Below are 20,071 nucleotides of genomic sequence, written 5' to 3'. Positions count from 1 at the left end.
AACAATTACACAGCAACGTCATTATGAATACAAACTGAAATAAATGTACGGTTAGAAACAGTATGATGAAAATACAATGCGCACTTTGTACATGAAAAAAACAAACAAGAATCCAGCCCCACAATGCTCCTGGCCTGAGTGAGAAGGTGACAGGGGACGGGAAAAATGGCCTCTGCGTATCTTACCCACCACCAAAAAGTCCTGCGGCTTTACAAAAAGTCGTTGAGGCACCTCGAATCATGGTGCATATTCAGGTAAGTGAAGGGTCGGACTTTTCGCCCTACATATTTGGGTTAAACAACGTGAAGCGTGCTGTCGTAGGCCCATCGGAATCAACTGATTTTAGCAAGCTTGACTAGCTAGCTTAGCTCTATTGCCAGCTAGGTCACCCACTCTCGTCAGCCTAGTGTTAGCTAGCCAGCTGGCACGGACTAGCGCCATCAAACCAATCCAATGTTATTGTGGCCCGGCAAATTGCTAAGACTAAGAGCTAACATTGTTTAATAGGAAACTACGTGTTTTCCGTCTGCCTCGGCAATTATGCCATTTTAGAGCTCGTAGTCTACAGTCTGCTTTTGCGTACGATTGTTGTACAATTTGACAGCTAATCCTATGTAAGTTGTTCTTGACGATGATTGATGCTCCGGTTAACGTTCTTTTTAGGGACAAGTACCGATTTTACGCGTGCATGCTGAGGGCGCGCTTCGATGACAACATGGGCGAGAAAGATATGGTGAAAGCTACCAAGATGCTGAAGGCAGGGGAAGAGGAGTTCTGGGCCAACCAGCACCCGCAGCCCTACCTGTTCCCCGACTCTCCCGGAGGAACCTCCTACGAGAGATACGAATGCTACAAGGTAACGGGTTCATGTTGCATCCACACAAGTTTTGTCTGTCCTGTGGTTAACGTTACACAGCTTCAGTAGGAGCAGTATGTTCGGTGCGTGTTTATGTGAGTTTCGTGTAAAAGAGACTGACAGAAATGTGTGAGAAAGGCAGAGGCGTAACGTGAGGTCTGTGTTTTTGTGTCCTGGCCCCAGGTTCCAGAGTGGTGTCTGGATCACTGGCACCCCTCTGAGAAAGCCATGTACCCTGACTACTTTGCCAAGCGGGAGCAGTGGAAGAAACTGAGGGAGCAGAGCTGGGACAGGGAGGTAGGCTGTCGCCCAACCAGAACCCTCACATCAACCCTACCTGGCTGTGTCTTTTGTTGCTTCAAGTTTCAAACCATATCTCCTCCCCCCTTTCCTCTCCTCCCCCCCGCCCCACCTGTCTCCCATCCTGTCCACTCCCCTCCCATCCTCTCTCCTGCCTCCTTTCACTCTCCTCTCCCCTCCCGTCCTCCTCTCCTTCTCCCCTCCTCAGGTCCAGCAGCTGGAGGCAGAGACCCCCGCGGACGGGCCCAAGTCCGAGGCCCTCCCCCCGGCCCGCAAGGATGGCGACCTCCCCCCTCTGTGGTGGCAGTACGTCACCCGCCCCAGGGAGCGCCCTGTCTAAGATGCCCCCCCCCCCCCCAATCCCCCCCTGGTCTCCCCCTCACACCCTGGTCTCCCCCCATGGCCGACCACTACTCTGCAGAACCGTGACTCAGCTCTCGTGTGAACCAGTCTCTAACTGTAAGGGGATCGCTGTATAATGGAGTGCTTGTGAAGAGCTGCATGCAGGGTGTGTGTTCCACCGGCCTGAACTCAACCTTGATTCTGAAGAAATGGGAGACCTTTGAAATATGCTTTAGCTGTGCTTCATCTATACCTGTACAAATAAATATATGATTAATGAATCTCTTGTGAATCTGGCTGTATCCCAATACCCTTGCTGATGGCTGGCCATAGGACACTAATAACACAGATCATACACCCACTTAAATTATGTTTAGGAGATAAATGTCTTCCATGACACTTGCTTTTCATCTATTACTGAGAAAGTAGATCAGAACCAAACTGTTTTGAGATCAGTAAGTGGAATAAATACATTGGGTCAGTTTTGGTTCAACAGACACACTTCCTGCTACGTTTTATTGTTACCTGAAATAACAGTTACATAGAAAATAGGAGACATGATTCAGGAACTGGACAGTAGACTATCAAGTGCCAGGGTACAGACAGAGTTCACATGGTTAAGATCCGTCCAATCGCAACATCAGCTCACAGCGTCCTAATTGTAAACAATAGCTTCAATCTTCTTATTACCGAAGGCCAGTACATCTAAAGTGCAACTAAACTCACCAATTTCAGCCTTATTCCGCCCCTTCTCACTTTCAATTGCTTTGTGGTGAAAACTTGTGGGTGTTTTTTTTCTCATAAACTTTCATTTTGGGACTTCCTCTAACACTTGAACTGATACAGGAACTCGATTGGCCAATTATCAAACACAACCCCTCCTTGTGATACCGTGAAAAAGCAGTCATACATCAAGAATTTCTTCAAAAGTTTTTAAAGTGCGGGCATTTAGCCTACCACATTATGTAATTGTATAATTAACTTTAATATAACACTTTTGCAACTATTCGTCTGAAATTAAGACCCAGGACTCATGGGTTTAGCCGTGCGTGAGTATTAAGCACAGGGGTTTCACCAAAAAAAAGAAAAATTAAGTTTAGTTACACGTTACCATTCCTGAATACTACTTTCACCAATCGTCACCGACATGAAGATAAAATCATTGCTGGCGAGAGAAAGGCGACACCTTGAGTCTTCTTCGACAACGACATTCAAAACACCAACTGAAACGACTGCTAACCGTTAAGCGCATAGAAGATTTTGGCAACTTGTGATTCACATCAGCAGCTGTGCTTGGAGAGGAATCCAGGACCATAACTAGTGTTATAACTAGTGTATAACTAGTGTATAAATAGTGTTATAACTAGTGTATAACTAGTGTTATATTACAGATTGGTACAGGGACGGCGTCAGACCTCTCACAGCACCAGAGAGATGCCCTCTTCTCTCAGGACTTACAGCGTCATCTGCATGGAGTTGCATCGGCTACATGTTCAACGTTTCCCCGTCTTGGTTTATATCGGAAGGAGGGCAACCACAGGCATCAGTCGTCATACACAACGTCCAACCGCTCTCCAAGACCAGCAGGAATATGTAGAAAACACTTACAAAAACCACATGCTGTATTCGGCGTTTCTATGTGTCGATGGACGTCGCGTCTAGCACAGCACACACTGGGATGGGAGTAGATGAGAAGGATTCAACTAAAGGTCAACATGAGGCCAAGGACAGGATGTTACAAGATGGTGGCTATGTGGGATATTGGTTCACTGGGACGTACACAGGAGAACGGGGGATCGAACCCGGGTCTCCTCCCTAAGACGTCTACCATTAGACCAAGAGGAGAACAACTGAGGGCAAACTTATCCAGAGCGAGTGGTTCCCAACCGGCTCTGCTACACTACCGCATACTAAGCTTTGTAACTGTAAAAGACTTGTAACTTATGTAACATTTACTAATACTGCAGGTTTGTAAATGCTTAGTTACAACCACTATACCTGCGACTGATTACACTCTGAGTAGCTGAATCTACCGGACGTCGTGTCAGGGTCTGAGGGAAACACTGTTGTGTCGCCTCTGCGGAAAACTGCCGGGCTGAATTCTGGGAGGTTTGTCCGTCAGTCAGTGATATAGGTTTCAGTGTTTTCCATCCTTGTGTGAGCTAGTCAGTCATAGATACTGAGGATTCAGTGTAGTCTATGCGAGGAGAGACAGTTTCTTGTTGGACATGCAAGTGTCTGTTTGTTTTTTTAAATACATCTGAATCATCTTCAACTTACAATAAAGTGTTATTGAAACACCACTAAAGAGTTGACTTACTCTCCTCTGACGCTGTGACAACTTGAGTGTTTTCTCTGTGAAACACACAGTCTGAGAACACACAGAGAAGATTCGCTCTGTTAAAGAAAATAAAGCCTGTGGGTTATTCTACCTCTCATTGGCACCTTTTATAGGGATTCAGGAAGGCTGGGAAAGGTTAAGAAGAAGACCAAGAAGAGGGTCAAGAGGACCACGGATAAAACATACAAACACTTCAAAATAGAAATATGTACATACAAATAAACATTTGATCTTTTTCATTCATTTGAAAATAAATGCAAAGCAAGGCCAGACCAGGCCGGACTGGACCAGACTAGGCCAGACCAAACATCCCCAGGCCTCCTCACACTATCCTGGGCGCGGAGCGGTCGTTGGTGGTGGTCTTCTTCAGCCTCACCCCCCGTCGTATGGCCACCAGCATGTCCTCCCCCTCCCCCCCTACCTCCCCTCCCGCCTCCCCCTCCTCCAGCACCTCTGGGAGGGCCTGCCACTCTGGGCCCCGGCCGCCAGGCTGGGGGGGCGGGGTGGGGGGGTCAGAGGAGGTGTGACGCGGGGCATCCCAGAGGCTTCTGGGAGCCCGGGGCCCAGTGCTGCTGTTGTTGTTGTTGTTGCCAGGCGACAGCGGGCTGCGGAGACTCGGTGGGCCCCCCTCGCTGCTCTCCTGCAGGGCCCCCCCGGGGAAGAAGCTACCCCCAGGGTGGTCAGGGACGGTGGGGGTCTTGACGGGGATCATGGGGGGTCTGATTGGGATGGGCCCCAGGCCCCCGGAGGGCCTGCGCAGGTTGGGCTTGGAGGAGGGGGTCCTTCGAATGGTGGCCACGCCCGGGGTGATGATGGCAGGGCCGGGGGAGGGGATGCCGGTGGTGGAGGCGGGGCGCTTGGTCTGGAAGGCGCGCCGGTAGGACTGGCTGATCTCGCTGGTGCGGGGGATGGTGCAGGACCTGTCATCCACCTCCTGATCTCCGCCCACTGTGAAGTAGTCGTAGTCTGAGACTGGTGGAGAGACAGGAAGGGGGGGAAGACAGGAAGGGGAGGGGTGGAGATACAGGAAGGGGAGGGACGGAAAGACAGGAAGGGGAGGGGCATCAGCAAGTGAAATAGAATAACAAAGTTTCAAATCTATTGTTCTCATTAAGTCTGTAATTGTGCGTGTGTGTATGTGTGTGAAAATAAATGTGCGGGCGGGTGTGTGTTACCCTGGGAAGGAATGGCGTCCTCAGAACAGCAGGGTGTGTTGGTCTGGGTGCTGTAGCCACTGGAGCCCTGGAGAGAGTCTCTGCTGCAGGGCTGGATGTCCAGATGCAGCCCTCTGGACAGAGCCCTGGCCAGCTCCTCATGCACCTCCACATCCTCCTGCAGGCACACACACACACACGCACACAGACACACACTTTACTAATGTACCCTGATTTGAGCATCGGTGACAGCTAACCGTTTGTTCTGACAGCTAGCTGACGGTTTGTCATTATAATAATCAATCATCATGTCCATAATCTAGAGGTGTCCTGTCCATTGGTCCATGTGGTCCTCACCTTTGGTGGAGAGTTGTGATTGGTGCTCCTGGCCCTCTGAGGCTCCTCCCGCGGGCTGGTGGCCTCGGTGCCCAGGGGCATGCTGGGATCTGTAGTCTCCTTCCTGTCCCTGGGGCGCCTCAGTGTGTTCACCATTGGCTGGTCATAGGGCCCAGGCTTGGCCCAGTCCTGTAAGAGAGGCACAATGGGTTAGGACACACTCTGATGTGTGTGTGTGTTTGTGTGTACATGTGTCTTTGTGATTATATGTATATGCGTGTAAGTCTGTGTGTATAGGTATGTGTATGGACTACAGATATGCGTGTGTGATTATATGTATGTGTGTGTGTGTGTGTGTGTGTGTGTGTGGTATTTGGGTTGGGCCTGGCTTGGCCCAGTCCTACATGGAGAGAGCAATGCAGGTTAGACAGGGCCTAACTACATGCTCTGGTTTGTGTGTGTGTGTTTTTGGATACATGTCTGCGTGCATGTGTGTGTGTGTGTGTGTATGCGGCTGCCTGTTCCTAGAAGGCCCGACAGTTGTATGGACATGAGATAAGGACACCATGACAACACAACCTGCGTGAGAAGGAAGGAAGAGAGGAGGAGGAGAGGAAGAGGACAGGAGAGGAGGAGGAAAGGAGAGGAGGAAGACAGGAGAGGAGGAAAGAGAGGACAGAGAAGGAGATGAGGACAGAGGAGAGGAGTAGAGGAACAATGACAGGGAGAAGGAGATTCGATGAGGATGGAAGGAAAGGAAGGATGAGAGGAAAAGAGGGGAGGAAGGAGGAAAGGAAGAGTGGGGCGATGGTCGGACGCACCTTCCAGGTAGGGACCTTGGAGGATGGGACCATGCCAGGTCCCAGGATGCAATAGGGAGGGGAGGAGCCTGATCTGGGCCCCGCCCACATGGGAGAGGTGGGGGAGGCGAGGGGGGAGGTGGAGGAGTGGGAGAATGGAGGGAGGTGGAGGGGGAGGTGGGGGTATCTCTCCTGTAATGCCCCTCCAGGTGAACAGAGGGCGCCGGAGAACACTTGATGGTCGAAGCCGTTTGACAACTGAACGTGAGCGGAGGACAAAAAAAATGAGATGAGTGAGAAGACACGCTGATGAAACCACGTCATGAGGTCACGTCATGAGGTCACGTCATGAGGTCACCACGTCATGAGGTCACCACGTCATGAGGTCACGTCATGAGGTCACGTCATGAGGTCACGTCATGAGGTCACGTCATGAGGTCACGTCATGAGGTCACGTCATGAGGTCACGTCATGAGGTCACGTCAAAACAAGCGTTTCAAACCACAGACCATGGAAACAAACACCCGGTGCTTCGACAAACACCGAAGATGGACTGGCAACAACCAATGACCTGCTCTGAAACACCTCCTGTTTGTGTTAGCGGGCGTGTCTGTGTGCACATGTGTGTGTGTGTGAGATGTACTGTGTTTATGTTTGTGCATGCATGCATCTTGATTGTGTGCGTGTGTGTGTGTGTTCACCTTTTCTGGCCCTGTGCTGGAGCAAGGCTCCTTAAGGTCAGGTGAGGATGAGGAGGAAGAATTTTCCTGGCTGACAGTTTGAGAGACAGCTGGAGATAGACAGGTCTACAGCCAAGCGATGACGCAGGATAAGAAGCAGCAGCGCGCACACACACACACACACGCACACACTCACAGTCAGCCATGTGAAAAATGATTAAAGTGTACCCAAGAGCACAATACACAATAAGAACAGAATACAAGAGAGAGACAGACAGGCAGAAGACAGACAGACAAGCAGGCGGGCAGACAGACAAGAAATAACAGCACATTGTGATGCTCGCTAGATTAATAATATGAAGGGGAAAAAAACATCAATTACAGGCGTTTTAAAGAATGAAAGCTATGCAATACGCATGAACAGCACATACAAGAGTGCGGAAGTGTGTGTCTGTGTGTATGTGTGTGTGTGGGTGTGTGTATGTATGTATGTCTGTGAGTGGGTGTGTGTGCAGTATGACTGTGTGTGTATACATGAGTGTGTGTGCGTGTGTTACAGAGTGAGTCATCACTTCTGTAAGCAGGAAGCTCTCACTGAGCGATCATTGGCGCTCGCGCTCATCAGCCGGACCGTTACCTAGTAACCTGGGAGCTCAGGGCCAGCCCAGCCAGGCTCCACAGGAGGTGATTGGTCGGAGCGGAACACCGTGGATGTGACATGTTCAACATGGCGTGCTTGGGTGCGTTTTCGTCTGGTTAGAATAATGGGCTCGTTTAGCAGACACCTGAGACCTCTTGACCTGCAGTCACATGCTCTGCCGAACCCTGGTAGATACTTGTGTCTGGGGGAGCGGGGTGGGGGGTGGGTGTACCTGAGTGTCTGGGGGAGGCATGGGTGAGGGGGACTTGGACTGGTAGGCGTCCTGGGAGATGAATCCAGAGTCGTGGGAGGAGACGCTGGAGAGGCGGGCGGGGCCCTGCTGGGGGAGGGCGGAGCTCCGGTACCGGAAGTGCGAGGTGGGGGAGTGGCAATGGGAGCCACTGGAGCGAGAGTCACTGCTGTTCACACTGTTCAGACTGCTGCAGGGGGGGAGGGGGGAGAGAGGGAGAGAGGAGAGAGAGGAGAGAGAGAGAGAGAGAGAGAGAGAGAGAGAGAGAGAGAGAGAGAGAGAGAGAGAGAGAGAGAGAGAGAGAGAAGGAGAGATAGACAGTGAAAGAAATAGAGGCAGAGAATGAAAGAGAGGAGGAGAGAGGGTGAGGCACATAAGAGAGGTTTAAGTGGCTAAGACAGTTGATGTATTCTGTTATGTGTTATGTGGCAAGCCTGGAGTACCAGGTGGATTTACAGGGCCTACTGCCCCCAAGGCTTATGTAGAATTAGTCCATTAGTTTCAACTTAACGCCTTCATATGGTGAGAGCAGAGAAGCTGCTGTATCACAACTTGGCCACAAGGTGGCATTGAAGGACCAGGGAGATGAAAGCACTGCCATTTATAATATGTTTATTTCTGTATCTCGATTTTCCTTTTTTCGCTCTCTCCTCCACTCCGTCTCCACAACACCCATTGGTGGAGAAGATACAAGGTCCCCCCCTCCATATTCTCCGCCAATATGGCGACAGGAAATTATGAGGAAATCAACAACAGATTCTGTCTGCCTGAGAAGTTTTAGGGTGACGCGCGGTTGCTAGGCACCAAACGTACCTGCACATGCTTGACTTCCTGGATACGGTGGTGCTGGGGGAGGAGGGCGGAGTCTGGTAGGCCCAGGCGCAGTCGGAACCCTTCAGGTCCACTATCACCTGCAGGGTAAACAACATCAACAACAAAGTAAACAACAACAAAGTAAACAAGAACAACAGACAGGAGACAGACAGGAGACAGACAGGAGACAGACAGGAGACAGACAGGAGACAGACAGGAGACAGACAGGAGAGGTGTCTGCAGAGCTCAGCCTCAGCAGGGAGAGAAACAGGCGACGTCTGAACATGGTTACAAACAACCAACACCTTGCTAGTTAGGATTCCTCACAGATTCAGGTGAAGAGGACATGTCTGTGTGAGTGTGTGTGTGTGTGTTTGTGTGTACCTGCTCGCTGGCCGGGGGCAGCTTGTGGGGGTCCATGGTCAGGGTCTTCAGGTCATCATTCAGGGTCTGGAGATGGGTGATCTCCCCCAGCATCGACATCTCCTCCTCCTGCAGAGCACAAACCAGGCTGGAGGTGACGCGGACGAGTGGATCCATCTATCTACCCATCTATCTACCCATCTATCTACCCATCTATCTACCCATCTATCTACCCATCTATCCATCCATCAATCTATCTATCCATCCATCAATCTATCTATCCATCCATCCATCCATCCATCCATCCATCTATCAGTATATAACCGTATGTATAACATTGTGCATACCAGTGTATATACCAGGGTAAATAACAATGTGTTTACCAGCAGTATATAACAGTTTATACCAGTATACCAGTATATAGCAGTATACCATGGTATAACAGGGTGCATATATAGCAGTGTATACCAGTATATATAACCGGATGTATACCAGCAGTAAATAACAGGGTATACACAGGTAGTGTATAACAGTGTACATACCAGCAGGGTATACCAGGGTCTACCAGGGTATAACAGTGTATGTACCTGCAGGGTCTACCAGGGTATAACACTGTATGTACCTGCAGGGTCTACCAGGGTATAACAGTGTATGTACCTGCAGGGTCTACCAGGGTATAACAGGGTGTATGAAGGGTCCTCACCACCACAGGCTTCAGCATGGAGACAAAGGAGCAGAATCGGCTCCTCTCCTCCACCAGAGCCTTCCTCAGCGCCTGCTTCTCTGTCTCCTCCAGCAGCAGACACTTATCACTCACGTCCTGCCTGGCGCTGTCCAGCTGGGGCTGGACGTCCCCGCGGCCTGCACGCACAACCACACACACACACAGAGCCACGAACACGCACACACGGAACCAGCAGCACACACAAAACCAGAAAACACACACAGACAGGTTAGTCAGACCCTCTGGATGAAGAGAGACTAAGTAGAAGAGAGAGAGGGAAGACGAGAGGACAGCAGAGGAGAGGAAGACGGAGAGAGACGAGAGATATCCAGCCCAGAGGCAAGAGCACAGACAGTCCCAAGACTCAGCCTTGCGTAACCGAGTCCTCACTGAACCATGTGGCCAGTCTGGTTCCGATCCAGACCTGATCCAGACCCGATCCAGACCCGATCCAGACCCTCTCGTCCACAGCATCAACAACCACAGCTTTGGGTTTCTGGATGGAACGCATGCTTCTTACGTTTCTGAATACCAAGTTGTGGATTTAAGAGTATACGATCAGAGGAAAGGATTAAGTATCTGGACATGGCGTTCTGGAAGGTTCTAATGGGACTCTGGGAACCGCTCACTAATCTCTTCTGTGTGCTTCTCTGGGACGTAAACATGTAATTAAAGTGTAGTATTTCTCAGAGCGGAGAGACAGGCTTGGTTGCGTGGTTGGACCAGAGGTGGGGGGGTTCTCGGGAAAATATTGGTGGATGAATATTCTTTCCTTGGATAAGGCAGCACTCTACAGTATTACGTAAGCAGTATAATGTGGTATTTTGCAGTAATTCAATGTATTATGCTGCAATTTATGATATTATGCAGTACTGTATGGTATGATGCAGTATTATACATATGTATAGCATGGTATTATGCAGTATCAAGTATCTTGTACGTGCTTGTTTTTGATGGTCTGGCTCTGAAGGATGAGAACAGTGAACCTAGAACTTGGAACCTTAGACTTTGGAACGAAGGAACCTTGGACCTTGCAACTTTGGGGCCGAAGTAATCTTGCAAGCATGTAACTTTGGGACTTTAGAACCTCAGGATTATAAAATGTTTGAACCTTGGAACTTTGGAACTTTAGGATCTTAGAACTTTGGGCCCTTGGGACTTTAGGATCATGGAACTTTAGAATCAGGGGACTTAGGACAATGGAAACTAGAGACCTTTAAACCCTGGACCTCTGACTCTCTGACAGGGGGGAAGAGCAACATCGTGCCCTGAGGCAGGCAGGCTTCCATGCAGCTGAGAGAGAGACAGGCTCTCCTCGTCAAGCCTGCGTTTGGCCAACGCCAGCCAGGAAAGAGTTTTAAGAAACATACGTGCACACACACACACACACAGAAACGCGCACATATACACACCCATGCATACACACAGGCAGACACACACAGACTCACACACACGCTTTACCCCAAATAGAGTAATAAACATACTAGCTGCTACAGAGTATAAACACAGAGTAGCTGAAAGCTGGACATGGTTTCATGGCAGACATGTAACAGGAGCCGTCGCTTTGCTTAAGGGTTTAGTGCATACTGCATGTATATACTAGCAGCACTTGAAATCAATATCTACAGATATATACAGTTTATCTACACGTATACTATACAGATATATCTAGGCCATCAATATGGGTGAGAGACAGTGACACACTGTCCCGGTGCATTCTGGGAGTTCCATGGAGAGGAATGCAAGGCCAGGATTGGACACATGCTGTCAGACTGTCAGACCATGTGACGGGGGGCAGGTGGTTTGGGGGGTGACCACGCACAGGTGTCAGGGCGGAGGTCAGTAGAGCAGTGACACACAGGGGCATGTGGAGGGGGCGGGGGGGCAGGAGGGGCGGGTGGAGGGAGGGGGGGGGCAGAGGGGGGGCAGTGACTTACCGAGGTCGTCGACTGGTTACAGCAGGGGGGAGGGGTAAGTAGATACGCAAGAGAGAGGAGTAGAAGCTCAGTCACTGTTCTGTTCTCTACTGTACTACACTGTACTGTCCTCTACTGTACTACACTGTACTGTTCTCTACTGTACTACACTGTACTGTTCTCTACTGTACTACAGTGTTCTGTTCTCTACTCTTCTACACTGTACTGTCCTCTACTGTACTACACTGTTCTGTTTTCTACGGTACTACACTGTACTGTTCTGTACTGTACTACACTGTACTGTTCTCTACTGTACTACACTGTTCTCTACTGTACTACACTGTACTGTTCTCTACTGTACTACACTGTTCTGTTCTCTACCGTACTACACTGTACCGTTCTGTACTGTACTACACTGTACTGTATTGTTCTCTACTGTACTACACTGTTCTGTTCTCTACTGTACTACACTGTTCTGTTCTCTACTGTACTACACTGTTCTGTATTGTTCTCTACTGTACTACACTGTTCTGTTCTCTACTGTACTACACTGTTCTGTTCTCTACAGTACTACACTGTTCTGTATTGTTCTCTACTGTAATACACTGTTCTGTTCTCTACTGTACTACACTGTTCTGTTCTCTACTGTATTACATTATTCTGTTCTCTACGGTACTGCACTGTTCTGTATTGTTCTCTACTGTAATACACTGTTCTGTTCTCTACTGTACTACACGGTTCTGTTCTCTACTGTACTACATTGTTCTGTTTTGTTCTCTATTGTAATACACTGTTCTGTTTTGTTCTCTACTGTACGACAGAGTTCTGTCCTGGTCTTTTTACTGTGCTGTACTTTACTGTACTAAACAGAACTGAGCTGAACACTGTACTTTACTGTGCTGTGCTGTGCTGTACTTTACTGTGCTGTGCTGTGCTGTGCTGTACTGTACTGTACTGTGCTGTGCTGTGCTGTGCTGTACTGTGCTGTGCTGTGCTGTACTGTGCTGTGCTGTGCTGTATGGTCGGGGTCTGTAGGGTGTAAGTACCTTTCTTCGCTTTCTTCTGCAGCTTCAGTGTGTCCGAGGACTTCTTCTTGATCTCCTGACGGGCCTTCTTATACTCTGCAGTCAGAGATCACAAACAACATCAACACCAACCACAACATCAACATCAACATAACGACGAAATAACGAGGGATTTCAAGACGACACGGTGTGATGTGGGCCATCAACCACAGTACAACTTAGGAGGGAGGAGAAGGAGGAGGAGGGAGAGGAGGAGGAGGGAGGTTAGGAAGAGGATGGATTGAGATAGAGAGATTTGGCAACAAGGAGTTGCCTGCAGGGACCTGTGTGTGCATATCTGTGCGTGTGAGTGTGTATGAGCGTGTGTCTGTGTGTGTCTGTCTGTCCATGTGTGTGTGTGTGTGGGGGGAGGGGGGGTTGTGAGTGTGTGTGTGTCCTACCTTTGGCGTGGTCCTTGTCCAGAGTGTTGGCCATTCTCTTCCACTCCTCCATCTGTTCCAGGAGAGGGTTGATCAGACAGTCCAGGAACACCCTGGAGCACACACACACACACACACCGGGCACACACACACACCAGGCACACGCACAGACACACACACAGAAGGGAATGACCATCTGAGGGACCATCTGACCAGAGACGTTGCTGTGGTTACCCTGCTGGAGATGCTGGTGTACGGAGCGTGTGCTGGATGGGAAGACCCTGCAGTTTTTATACCGACTGTGAGTGTATGTGTGAATGTGTCGGTTTGTGTGGGGGCGTGCGTCTGTGTGTGTGTGTGTGTGTGTGTGTATGTGCTTACGTGTGTGCGTTTGTGGACGTCTGTGTGTGTGTTTTTTACGTGCGAGTGTGTGTTGTCTGTTCCCCTGCCTCATCTCAGAGGGAGCTTATGACAGGCATTCTGAGAGGCGCGGATGGGAGGACGGAGAGAGCAGGAGAAGGTGAGAGAGGAGAGGAGGGGATGAGAGGAGAGGACGAGCAGACGAGCAGAAGAAAAGGACGTCGGGAGGGAGAGGAGGAGCGCAGGCAGACGGAGAGGCCCCCACAGGAGGAGGGAACGAGGGGGCAGGAAAACAGAAGAGACGAGACTCCAGCAGGCATCAAGACAGATACCAGGAGACCAGATCAGGAGACAGGGAGGATGGGGGGGGGGGGGGGGGGGATGGGGGTGGAGCAAACAGGGGAAGAGCTGGAGGAAGGAAGGGGACCGGATGTGGAGGAGAAGCACACAGGAAGCAGAGGACTAGAAAGATGGGAGGATACGGAAAGGAGAGGACGGCTGGAGGAGAGGAGGAGGAGCGGAGGAGCTGAGGAGAGATGAGAGGAGAAGATTAGGGAGAGGACAGGAGAGGGGGCAACGGAGGAGAGAATGAGAGAGGAGAGGATGAGAGAGGAGAGGATGAGAGAGGAGAATAGAGGACCATAGAGGAGAGGATGAGCGATGAGAGGATAACGGAGGAGAGAGGAGAGGAAGAGAGCGGAGAGGATAATGGAGGAGAGAGGATGAGAGGATAATGGAGAGAGGATGAGAGGATAATGGAGGAGAGAGGATGAGAGAGGAGAGGAGAACTGTGAAACACACACACACACAGGAGGAGGAGAGCACTCACAGGGAGAACTGTCGGAGCTTGGCCTCGATGCTGCGGTGTCTCATGCACATCCTGGTGAGGGCGGAGCCTATATCCCTGGTCCCACCTGGAACACAAGCAGCACCAGCTGTCAATCAACCAGCTCCTACACACACACTCACACAATCTCTCCAACAAACACACACACAGTTCTCAGTCAGAGAGACAAAGAGAAAGAGAGAAAGGGAAACGGAGAGACAGAAACAACGCTAAGGAGAGAGAGACAGAAAGAGAGAGAGAGACAGAGGGAGACAGAAAGAGAGAGAGACAGAAAGAGAGAGAAACAGAGGGAGAGAAACCTTGCCAGAGGGGATGGACAGTAAACAGTTGTGAATACGTGTAAACATAGATTCCTGCACACACGCACCCACATACACACGCACACATGTTCTCAGAGCAGTAACTGAATGGTGTGTGTGTGTGTGTGTCTACTAGCTGCAGTGACAAGCTGTCTCCTGGGAGCCTGTACGATTCTGAGGTGATTCTGGGAGACTGAGGTCTTCAGGGTCTGTACTCAGTCTGGGAGCAGAGAGAGGGTGTGTGAGGCTGGTCCCTTTTGGTCCCCCCCCTCCCTCCCTCCCTCCCAGGCCAGGCCGGGGCAAGAGGGCGTCACGGCTGAGTGTTGCTCTGGAAACTGGGCCTTATTAAATCTATGCCACCCTGGGGGCCCCATCCACCCTGATGGGCTGGCCTGATACTTCTGTATCACACACACACACGTACGATCACGAGCACGCACACACATAATCCATGCACACACACGCCTGCATATCAGGCCCACACTTTAATGATGAGGCAGGAACTGATTAGAAATCTATCATATTTGGATTACCGCCAGAAGAATAGAGGGAGGGAGAGAGAGAGAGAGAGAGAGAGAGAGGGGTGGGTAGAGAGAGAGAGAGAGAGAGAGAGAGAGAGAGAGAGAGAGAGAGAGAGAGAGAGAGAGAGAGAGAGGGGGGGGGGGGGATAACTGGACCTGACCTAGTTCTTGTCTCATCCTGGTTCTAGGTCTAATTTCAACATCCCTGAAGAATTAACGACACAGAGAGACCTGGATAGGAATAGGGATGGAGAGAGGAGAGAGAGAAAAGGGATCGAGAGAGGAGAGAGAGAGAGAGAGAGAGAGGAGGGATTGAGAGAAGATGAGAGGGTGGAGGAATGGGGAGAAGAGAGAGAGGAGGAATGGGGATAAGAGAGAGGAGGGATGGAAAGAGGAGAGAGAGGAGGGATTGAGAGAGGAGAGAGAGAGGAGGGATGGAGTGAGGAGGAGAGAGGAGAAGAGAGAGGAGAAAAGAGAGCAGGGATGGAGAGAGGAGGAGAGAGAGAGGAGGGATGGAGAGAGGAGAGAGAGACGAGGGATTGAGAGGAGAGAGAGGAGGGATGGAGAGATGAGAACAGAGAGCAGGGATGGAGAGAGGAGAGAGGAGGGATGGAGAGAGGAGAGAGGAGGGATGGAGAGAGGAGAGAGGAGGGATGGAGAGAGGAGAGAGGAGGGATGGAGAGAGGAGAGAGGAGGGATGGAGAGAGGAGATGGAGGGATGGAAGGGAATGGAGGAGAGGGGCAGGAGTGTTGCCACATATTTCTTAATGGCTGCTTTTAATGAAGAGGTTCTCATTAGGGATAAGTGATTGTATGGATTTGATCTCTCCCCATCCTCCCCTCTCTGTCTCTCCCTTGCTCCCTTTTTCCCTCTCTGTCTACCTCCCTCTCCCTTTCTCTTTTTGTATCCATGTCTCTCCCTCCCTCCCTCTCTGTACCTCCCTCTCCATCCACCCCCTGTATTACTGGGAGCTATGAGTGAATGAAACCTAATTATCCCATATCCCATTATTATATCATAGTTGGTTCAGCTGCAATTTTTTTCAAGGCTTGTCTCACATTTCAAATAGAACTAACCTAGGCATGTTTGTGTGTGCATGCATGTGTGTGTGCGTGTGTGCATGCGTGTGTGTGCGTGTCTGTGCATGCGTGTGTATTATTCTTTGTGTACTGTACTGTCATGTACTATTCCATACTAATGACCAGACATGTCAGTGTCTGGGTCACTAGTGTCTGAAATTCAGGGTTACCAAGGCCAGGATATGGTTGTGGCTGTGGGTATATGTGTGTGTTTGTGTGTTGCAGTGTGTGCGTCTGTGTGTGTGTGGGTAGAGTGTGTATGTAGGGTGTGTGTGTGTGTAGAGTGTGTGTATGTAGGGTGTGTGTGTGTAGAGTGTGTGTATGTAGGGTGTCTCTGATAGGCCAGGATGAAAAGAAGTAGGGCTCTTTGTTGGGGGGAGAATGGAGCCGAAACCTACTGAAGACATTGAGGAGGCTGTGAGTGTGTGAGTGTGTGTGTGTGTGTGTCTGTGAGAGTGTGTTTGTATGTGACCAACCTTAAAACCATGTAAAGCCAAGTACCAGAGCTTTACCCTAACGACAGAGGCTGAATGGCTAATGGAACAAACTGGCTAATTATGGGATGGCTTAGACCTTAACGCAGTTACAATAACAGGTGAGGTTTTGCCTTTTACATTTCAAGCCAACGTAATCCCATTAAAACACTTCATTTCACAACACGAGAGAGCCGCAGGCCGAGCCATCCCCAGCACGTTCTCCTGTTCTTCCCTCTCCCCCTCGCCCGCACCCCCCCCTCCCTCTCTTCCCTGCCCTCCTCAGCTGTCCATCCTAGAGGGGAGGGATGGAGAAAGGCCGGGAGGGAGTGGAGCTGGGGGGGGGGGGGGATCTATTTAAAGTGTCTTGGGGGTACAGTCTCAGCCTTTACATTCCTTCTCTGATGTAAGGAATACCAGAGCTGCCCCCCACCCTTACCCCCCCCCCCCCACACACACACCACCCTGTCGGTGTGACCTTGCCGGCTGTTGAGGAGTGATGCAACACCAGACAACCCTGTGCCCCCCCGTCACAGGGGGGGCATAATCCAGACTCTGGTGGCGATCCCACAGCTCACAGGGGATGGAACAAGAGGCCAGGGCCTCTGCTGTTCCTCTACACGGGAGGACGAAGAGAGACCAGAACTTCCTACAGAGAGAGACAAACGCCGGGACAAACCGATAGAGATAGAGATCAAAAGAGAGAGATGGAGAGAGATTGTGCGAGACAGAATGATATGCATATAGCCAGATCATGATATAGAGAAAGAGACAGATAGGCACAGGCAGAAATAGAAAGAGAGAGTGAGAAATTAGGATTGATGAAAACGTACACCCGCAAGCCCGCACACACGCGCAGGCGCGAGCCCGCGCCACAGCATCCCTGGGAGAGTCAGACGCACATTTCTCATGCCTGGTCACGTCCTGGAAGTGTCAGGAGCTTGGACGACGGACAATTACTGCTCCATCTACCCAGGACACACACACACAGTCAGGTGCTGGCTTCAGGCCTTGGTCCATAACCCGGAGAAATAGTACACCACATTTTGCTTGCCGACAGGATCAGCTTTATCGAAACAAGCTGTGACCTCACACAAACGCGCTCACACACAACCCTCGTGTTGTGGCTGGACACAGAATAGAGCTGACCTGGTGATTGTCATTAAAACACCATTGATCTTCCCTGATCAATACTGCTGCGCTCGTCTGCTGTCTCTACCATGGGGCGTTGGTCAGTCGGCAAGCCTGAATACACCACTGCTCCACGCAAGCTAGCATCTATATGATGTACAATAGGGTGAACAGACATCCTCTTCTACCCGGACATGTCCTCTTTTCGAGACCTAAAAAATGCGTCCGGCAGGGATTCCAAAATCCCCCCCCCCCCATAGCAAGACAGCTACTGCTGCCTCCAAACCCAAGTTTGCCTGATGACTAGCATGATGATTAGCCTGTTGGCTAGACTATTAACTACTATAACAGAACGGATAGCCTCTATATGCTAGCTAACTTGATTACTAGCCTGATGGCTAGCTTCTGAACTAGCAAGACACCAATACGTTAGCTAGCCTGCTAGCTTCTGTTGCAGGAGCGAGACAGGAGGGAGGATATGAAGAGGTAGAAGGGTGAGAATGTGAGCTGGGAGGGGGGAGAGAGCGAGTGAGAGAGGAGGAGGGGGAGAGAGTGTGAGGAGAGCAGAAGGGAAGAGGCTGAGAGAGGAGAAGGGAGAGAGAATATGAAGAGAGCAGAGGGGGAGAGAGCGAGAGAGGAGGAGGGAGAAAGTGTGAAGAGAGCAGAGGGGGAGAGAGGGAGAGAGAAGGAGGGGGAGTGAGTGTGAAGAGAGCAGAGGGGAGAGAAAGAGGGATGTGCTGCTGCATTGCAGTGCTCACCACAGGCCCCCTGTCACAGCTGTTTATAATGGGAGCTCCTCTCCTCTCTGCCCTCCTCTCATCCTTTCCTCTCCTTGTCCCTTCCTCTCCCCTTCCCTTCTGCTCCTCTCTCTTCCTCTCCTCCCATCTCCTCTCTGCACCTCTCCCCTCTCCTCTTCCTCCAGATGACAATGCAGGAGGAGATTGTTTATGACGTCTGCTGTCTCATAACCTGGCCCCTGCCTCTCCTGCCATCCCAGCGGCTAACCAGGACAGAGACTCGCCAGAACATGGTGCTTTCACATGGCAAGCTATCGCCATGGTAACCCTGCCATACAGTGGGCGGCGAGACGTCTGTCTGTGAAACTGACTCAGAGTCTGTTCACATGGTCCTGGTCATCACCATCTATTAGGCTCAACTGATCCCAGATCTGCTGCACTCCCTTTATGTAAGACTTGTGAGACCTAGCCTAGGGAGTAGACAAGTATGACATGAAGACGCATGTAGAAGAAGCATACAGCATCATATACCGCATCAGTTCAACTTGAAACATGAAACACAAAAACACTGTAAGACAGAAACACAATAACACAGAATCACTAATACAGAAACACAGAAAGACAATAACACAGAAACAAAGAATCACTGTAACACAGAAACACAATAATGCAGAAACACAGAAGCACTGTAATACTATAGCGTAATAATACCATAATACTACTGTAATACACACATTGTAACACAGGAACAGAGTAACACAGAAACACAGTAAGATTGAAACACTATAACATTGTATCACAGTAACAGAACCACTGTAAAACTGTAACACTAACACTACAGCTGTATAAACATGCAACACAATAACACATAAACAGGAACACTGTAACACTTCACCTGTGAAGACATGCAACAGGATAGCTCAGCTCCTCGAAAACTTGTAACACCGCCTCTTTCACTTTCAATACGCCTCTGGTGCACATTCTGTTGTTACATGAAATATGAAAGACTGAGAAACACAACACCACTCTCAACTGAATTTAACTATCCTCCAAAACTTCTTCCAGACTGGTTGTCAAGATAGAGAAAGATAATAATGTGCTCATGCTTTCAACCAAAGCAAAACACAGAGGCAAATTTGAACCTGCAACCTCTTGATTTGCAGTCAAACGCTTTATCTCTGCCATCCTCAGCTCTGTCTGCCAGCCTACAGTAGAAGTAACTGAATTAAATATCCAATATACTGTATATACAAGTCTACAATCTAGTATCCTACAGTAAACTGCTAAACTAATAAAATATGAACGTAAAAAGGAAACAACCTCGCTCTTTAATATTTCATATTCGACAGAAGAAATCAGAAGACCGATGCAGAGCTGTGGGATCTGAACCGTGGTCTCTACTATGCCATCTCAGAGAGCTCACTGGACCATGGTTGGGTGAGCTGAATGCTGCTCTTAATAATGGATAGGTAGAACTGGGGTCAGTGACAGGGGAGGAAGGCATAGCAGGCTGGAGACACACAGATAGATGGGTTGGTCTGAAACCCAGACTAGGTCAACAATTTAGTAGGAGTTATTAAACCCAGACTCGGTCAATTCTTCAGTGGAGCGTATAGAGTACAGTAGAATACAATACAATGGATCATAGAAGAGTAGGGTAGAGT

General features: G+C 49.9%; 2 protein-coding genes across 5 annotated transcripts in view; one reads left to right on the top strand and one right to left on the bottom strand.

Moving 5' to 3' along the window:
- Positions 1–98: 98 nt before the first annotated feature.
- ndufb9 (NADH:ubiquinone oxidoreductase subunit B9) lies at positions 99–1,779 on the top strand. The gene is made up of 4 exons (XM_062445674.1): positions 99–254; positions 664–856; positions 1,040–1,153; positions 1,365–1,779. The coding sequence occupies exons 1-4, from the start codon at positions 166–168 to the stop codon at positions 1,494–1,496; spliced, it is 528 nt and encodes a 175-aa protein (XP_062301658.1). The 5' UTR covers positions 99–165; the 3' UTR covers positions 1,497–1,779.
- Positions 1,780–1,996: 217 nt separating this feature from the next.
- Positions 1,997–20,071, bottom strand: part of LOC134006699 (protein MTSS 1-like) — a 28,677-nt gene continuing 10,602 nt past the window's right edge. The window contains exons 4-15 of one of the 4 annotated variants that reach the window (XM_062445664.1): positions 14,149–14,233; positions 12,981–13,072; positions 12,562–12,636; positions 9,579–9,736; positions 8,897–9,004; positions 8,513–8,610; positions 7,682–7,889; positions 6,831–6,935; positions 6,151–6,387; positions 5,351–5,518; positions 5,015–5,171; positions 1,997–4,811 (exon numbers count right to left, since the gene is read on the bottom strand). In XM_062445664.1, coding sequence (XP_062301648.1) covers positions 4,162–4,811; positions 5,015–5,171; positions 5,351–5,518; positions 6,151–6,387; positions 6,831–6,935; positions 7,682–7,889; positions 8,513–8,610; positions 8,897–9,004; positions 9,579–9,736; positions 12,562–12,636; positions 12,981–13,072; positions 14,149–14,233 — 2,141 coding nt within the window. In that variant the 3' untranslated portion in view covers positions 1,997–4,161. The remainder of the gene's footprint in view (positions 4,812–5,014; positions 5,172–5,350; positions 5,519–6,150; positions 6,388–6,830; positions 6,936–7,681; positions 7,890–8,512; positions 8,611–8,896; positions 9,005–9,578; positions 9,737–12,561; positions 12,637–12,980; positions 13,073–14,148; positions 14,234–20,071) is intronic. The other 3 variants (XM_062445666.1, XM_062445665.1, XM_062445667.1) reach the window with 3 other exon arrangements.

The sequence above is a fragment of the Osmerus eperlanus genome, chromosome 20 (genome assembly GCF_963692335.1).
Source record: "Osmerus eperlanus chromosome 20, fOsmEpe2.1, whole genome shotgun sequence".
In the NCBI taxonomy this organism is placed as follows: Eukaryota; Metazoa; Chordata; class Actinopteri; order Osmeriformes; family Osmeridae; genus Osmerus; species Osmerus eperlanus.
Note: the sequence above shows the minus strand (reverse complement) of the source record. Positions and strands in the feature narration are given on the sequence as shown.